The sequence below is a fragment of the Ammospiza nelsoni genome, chromosome 20 (assembly GCF_027579445.1).
Source record: "Ammospiza nelsoni isolate bAmmNel1 chromosome 20, bAmmNel1.pri, whole genome shotgun sequence".
NCBI lineage: Eukaryota > Metazoa > Chordata > Aves > Passeriformes > Passerellidae > Ammospiza > Ammospiza nelsoni.
In genome coordinates, this window is record NC_080652.1 from 1,591,573 (window position 1) to 1,597,572 (window position 6,000).

The following is a 6,000-nucleotide window of genomic DNA, read 5'->3' on the forward strand; positions in this document are numbered from 1 at the left end:
GAACACACACAGCCTCCAGCAGCACTGGCAGCCCCTGCCCAGGCACCTCTTCCCCTCACCCCCCTTGGTACATGATGTACAAACAGTGCCTGATCTGGCAAACCTCTGACAAAACTCACATTTTGGGGTGGCTCCCCACACCTGCAGGAGCACCCTTGTCTGTTTTACAGCTCCCAGCACACAAACAACCACCTGCAGGGACCCAGGCATGGACTGGAGCAAGCCCAGAGTAGCACCCCCAGGGAATGGGGATGTGCCACCCTTGTGCACACCCTCACCCCACAGCACCCCGGGCAGGCTGGCACACTCCCCTGTGCCAATCTCAAATCTGAGCCACGCTCAAGCTGAGGGTGCTCAAGTAGAGCCCACCAGGGACTCCATGGGCAGTGCCAGGGACCCAACAGTGCCACACACCCGGAGCCAGCGGGGCCCTGCAGGACCTGCACATGGGGGCTGTGCCATGGGGACTGTGCCATGGGGCTGTGCCTGTCCATGGGGCTGTGCCATGGGGCTGTGCCAGGGGGCTGTGCCATGGGGACTGTGCCTGTCCATGGGGCTGTGCCATGGGGCTGTGCCATGGGGCTGTGCCATGGGGACTGTGCCTGTCCATGGGGCTGTGCCAGGGGGGCTGTGCCATGGGGACTGTGCCTGTCCATGGGGCTGTGCCAGGGGGGCTGTGCCATGGGGACCTGTCCATGGGGGCTGTGCCATGGGGACTGTGCCATGGGGCTGTGCCAGGGGGCTGTGCCATGGGGACTGTGCCTGTCCATGGGGCTGTGCCATGGGGCTGTGCCATGGGGACTGTGCCATGGGGCTGTGCCTGTCCATGGGGCTGTGCCATGGGGCTGTGCCATGGGGACTGTGCCATGGGGACTGTGCCTGTCCATGGGGCTGTGCCATGGGGCTGTGCCATGGGGACTGTGCCATGGGGCTGTGCCTGTCCATGGGGCTGTGCCATGGGGCTGTGCCATGGGGACTGTGCCTGTCCATGGGGCTGTGCCAGGGGGGCTGTGCCATGGGGCTGTGCCATGGGGACTGTGCCATGGGGACTGTGCCTGTCCATGGGGCTGTGCCATGGGGCTGTGCCATGGGGACTGTGCCATGGGGCTGTGCCTGTCCATGGGGCTGTGCCATGGGGGTTGTGCCATGGGGCTATGCCATGGGGGCTGTGCCATGGGGGCTGTGCCATGTGGACCTGTCCATGGGGGCTGTGCCTGTCCATGGGGCTGTGCCAGGGGTCTGTGCCAGGGCAACTGTGTCATGGGGACTGTGCCAGGGGGGCTGTGCCATGGGGCTGTGCCATGGGGGGCTGTGCCAGGGTCTGTGCCAGGGCAACTGTGTCATGGGGACCTGTCCATGGGGGCTGTGCCATGGGGACTGTGCCATGGGGGGCTGTGCCATGGAGACCTGTCCATGGGGGCTGTGCCAGGGCGACTGTGCCATGGGGCTGTGCCATGGGGGGCTGTGCCAGGGCGACTGTGCCATGGGGCTGTGCCATGGGGGGCTGTGCCAAGGGTCTGTGCCAGGGGGACCTGTCCATGGGGGCTGTGCCATGGGGGGCTGTCCATGGGGGCCGTGCCATGGGCACCACATCCAGGAGCAGCATCCAGGACCTCGTACCAAGTCCTGCCATGCCATGGTGGGAAAGCTGAAATCCTTGAATGGGCACAGCATCTAAAGAATTATTGACCCACAGAATGTCCTGATCTGGAGGGACCCCCCAGGATCCCCCAGCCCAGCCCCTGTCCCTGCCCAGCCCCCCCAGCAGCCCCACCCTGGGCACCCCTGGCAGCGCTGCCCAAAGGCTCCTGGAGCTCTGGCAGCCTCGGGGCCGTGCCCATTCCCTGGGCAGCCTGGGCAGTGCCAGCACCCTCTGGGGGCAGAGCCTTGCCCTGAGCTCCAGCCTGAGCTGCCCTGGCACAGTAGGCACAAATCCTGACTCTGTATCAGCATGACTCTCAGAGCAGGTTTCAACCCTCCCCCCTGCAAAATAAAATTAAAATTAAATTAATCTAATTTTTAGAACACTAATTCCACTCTAATTTCACTCCTGCACTTGCATAATTGCAAACTTGACTGTGCCACGTGACTGCACCCGTGAACTGAACTATTCGCAGCGTTGCATTATGGCAGTGATATATATTTAAATTATCCTGGAGTCATGCAATAACCTCCCAAGGTTTTATATGGCATTTGTATAAATATTATCTACTACTTTAATAATATTATGTCTGTTTTCATTCTGGGATGAAAATATGTCACTGAAAATGAGGTCCTGGAAATTCTTCTTTTTTTAAAAAATACATTTCAGTTATGTCACAAGAAATCTGTTGGTATCACTCAGCTGAGCTCCCTCCCTCCCCTTCCCCTTCCAGGCTGCCAACAGCAATTTTGAAAAGGATAAAATATTGATCAACTTTCCAGAAGAAAAAAAAAAAAAAAAGGGGAAAAAAAAAATCCCCCTGAAGGCAGACTGCAATGAAAAATTATGAAATCTTTTCCAGGCAGGAGCAGGTTTGTGCTGGAAGGAGAGGCAGAAAGGTGAGATTCAGACCCATTAGAAGGAGCTGGTGCTGGAAAGCTGCAGCTCCCCAGGGAGTTGAAGATGGGAAGGGTTGCAGTTCCCAGAGCATCCCCGAGCAGAGGACACGGGCTCGCCCCCAGCGCTGCAGAGCTCACACAGCACCCCCAGCACAGCTGGGAACTCCTCCAGCCAGGCCTGCCCTGTTCTGCTGCACCAGAAACTCAAAAGGCATCACTGCCACACTGGGCACCGTGACCCCAGGAATGAGGCTTGCTCATTAATTTAATTAAAACGCAGCACCCATCGGTGCATCCCCCCCAAATCCCAAATCCCAAATGCACGGGGATGCTCCCCACATCTCCGGGAGTGTGGCAGGGCTAAGGAAAAGCAGCATCAAAAGGTCTGGTTCACAAGAGAAAAAAATGTATGAAATCTTAAAATTAAAAAAAAAAAACAAAAAAAATTTACAGCTAAACAGTTTGTTGGGGTACAATGATATTGTAGTAAAAGTTCTGGGGTGCAGCTCAAGGAAGGGAAATCTTGGAGGGTAAGAATATGGAAAAGCCACCAGGCTACAGCTTCCTGGATGAAACCATGAATAAAATATTCTCTGGGATTGTTTAATCCAATTTGGAGCATTGTGTGTAATTTTTACCCAGATGTGGCACCCGGCTCTAAGTGCTCCACTGCCGGGCTGGCACCGGCCTCCCGCTCCACTGCATTTCCATTATTTGCTAAAAAAGGGATTCAGGAAGAGGGTGGGTCCCCTTCGGGGGGGCTGGGGGCAAATAAATGCAAAAATAAAAATATGGAGTTGACATTTCAGAGTATTTCTTTCTCCACCCAAGAGTTATCCTGCTTTGCAAATTTTTTCCATTTCCCCCCCCTTTGAAAAACTCAAAACATGAAACAAATGAAGGGGAGAAAAGTGAAAACAGCCCCCAAGCCCTGAATTCACCAGCCATTCCTTTCTGATTTCCATCAAATATCAAATTACACGGAAGAGAAAATCAAAACCAAACAAAAAATCAAAATTATAAAAAAAAAACTTTTCAGGGTTTTGAGATTCAAAATTAAAAATTCATTCTGGTTTGAAATTTAATTTTATTTTGTGCAGCACCCAGATTTCAGCCTTTGCTAGTGGGTGCCCGGCAGCTCCAGAAATTCACTTTGGAGTTTAAAAATTTAAAAATGCTTTTTTTGAAAAAGAAAAAAAAAAAAAAAAATCCAAACTGCTGCAGCTGTGGAGCCAGCCATCTTGCTATTTTGTCCCCATTTTAGAGAGGATACTGTGTCAAGGTTGGTAAAACTCAATGTTGACCTAATCTTTCCTTTCCTCTCCCTCCCCCACTTTTGGGTGGAAAGGCCATGTAGCTCTCCTAGATTGCTTTTTTCTTGAAACAATGCATGTTTCAGTGCTCTTTTGTTATTTATTTTTAAAAAGATCAATACCAAGACCCCAGTATTCAAGGGCAACCCTACAATAATAAACCAGTGTGTGCACAGTCCAGAACTCGCAGGCACTCTGTAACAGCAAAATAATAGGGATAGGACAGCATTTAAAACAAACAAACAAACAAAACAATTAGGAAAAACCCCACCAAAAATAATAATGAAAAAAAAAATTTCAATTCAAACTCCAGCAAGGCTTTAACAGTCAAGGAGAAAAAGGATTTTGAAATTGTGAAAAATATCATGGCTGAGCCCTTTAAAGGCACTTCAATTTGAAAAAAAATGAAAATCACAAAATCTGCAATTATTTTTTCACAATATTGTTAATTATGCATGTTCATAATATCATGGCGGACCTTATAATAAACCTGTGTAAATATTAGATTTATGTGAGCCATAGGACATGGAGTTATTACAGTGTGTTTAAAAAAAGAAGGGGAAAAAAAAAAACTAAAAACCATAGTATGGAAATTTTCTTCTCTACAAAAGAAGTAGGAAATTAAATGCTGGAAACTGTTTTAATTATGCCAGGAGAAACCATCCAAAAAGCCAAGAAATTCTAAAATAAAACTGACATTCGACTCTTAATTTTGCTTGTCCTCGTGTTTTCTTGGACTGTGTTTAGAACCTCATTGTTTAACAGCAGTTTTGCATGAAATCCAAAATCACAAAAAAAAAAAAAAATTTTTGGGTGTGTCCACAGCAAATTTTCTGGGTTCTTCATTTTCCTGCAAAACTCCTCATTTCAAACAAAATAACTTTATAAGCACTGCAGCAAAAAGGAAAAAAAAAAATGAACCCTGAGTTTTGGCAGAGCTTGCTGCACAAGTTCAAAATTACAATGAAGCCCGATTCCTAATTGCTCCGGAACAGCAATTCTCCCACTTTCCCAAACTAATCCCTCCCTGCAGCTCACCCGGGGGGGGCCCACCAAAAACTTGACTCACTTTCCTTTCCCAGCACTCTGCTGCTCCCAGGCTCCGTTTTTCTCCAGAAAATGGGGGTGGAGGGAGAAAAACCTGAATTCATTCAAATTCCTGTTTAATTTTCATTTCCATGAGCTGGGCTTTGGCTCCAAAAGGACAAACACGAAATTTACGGGGGGCTGCGGAAGCTGCCGGAGGAACCCCAACATAGGGGATCCAGCCCCAACTTTCTGGGAAAAAAATTTAGAAATAGCAGAATATTTCCTTTTTTTTTTTTCAATTTTAATTTTTTTTTTTATTTACGAAATAGTCTCCTCTAGGTGGCGTCGTTTTAATGGAAAAAAAATGGGGGGGAAAAAAAAACCAAAACGTTCCGGAGGAAAAATTAAGAGAAGGAGGAAAAAAAAAAATTAAAACAAAAAAAAAAAAAAAAAAAAAAAAAAAAAAGAAAGAAGGAAAAGAAAAAGAAAAAGGGCCGGGAAGGGGCGCGGGGTGCGGAGCGCGGCGGGGCCGGGCCGGGCCGGGCCGGGGTGCGGGGCCGGGCCGGGCCGAGGGGCGGCTCGTCCCCGCCATGGCTGCTGAGCTCCGCTTTGTTTTCCGCCGGTCCGAGCGGCCGCGGGCTCCGGCACCGCGGGGTCCGAGGAGCCGCTGCCGGCGCTGCCCCCGCGCACTGCGCCAAAGCGCCGCCGGGGCTCCGCGACGGGGCGGCTGCGGCTGCCGCCCTCCCTCCTTCCCTTCCCTTCCGTTCCCTTCCTCCCCGCTCCCTCCGCCTCCCCCCGGGGACACGCCGCCCGGCCGCCGCGTACCTGCGCTGCCGCCGCCGCCGGAGCGGAGCCGTCCGGCTGGTTCATGGGGCTGGGGCGGGAGCAGGCGAGCCCCGCGCCGCCGCGGCCTGCGATCCGCCCGCCGCGCACAAAGCCGCCGCCGCCGCCGCCGCTGCCTCCTTTCCGCCCTCCCAGGAGCGGCGAGTGGGGGCGATGCCCCCGCTGCGCGGGTGGGCGGCTCGCCGGGCTGCTGCAGCCCCCCTTCCCCCCGGGGCATGGGCCGGGGCGGCCGCCGCGGGCACGGGCGCTGCCGCTAGCGGCGCGGCGCGCAGCG

General features: G+C 52.2%; 1 protein-coding gene across 1 annotated transcript in view; it reads right to left on the reverse strand.

Moving 5' to 3' along the window:
- Window positions 1-5,753, reverse strand: part of ZNF618 (zinc finger protein 618) — a 150,778-nt gene extending 145,025 nt beyond the window's left edge. The window contains exon 1 of the mRNA XM_059486664.1: window positions 5,709-5,753. Within this exon, the coding sequence (XP_059342647.1) occupies window positions 5,709-5,753 (45 nt within the window). The remainder of the gene's footprint in view (window positions 1-5,708) is intronic.
- Window positions 5,754-6,000: the final 247 nt, after the last annotated feature.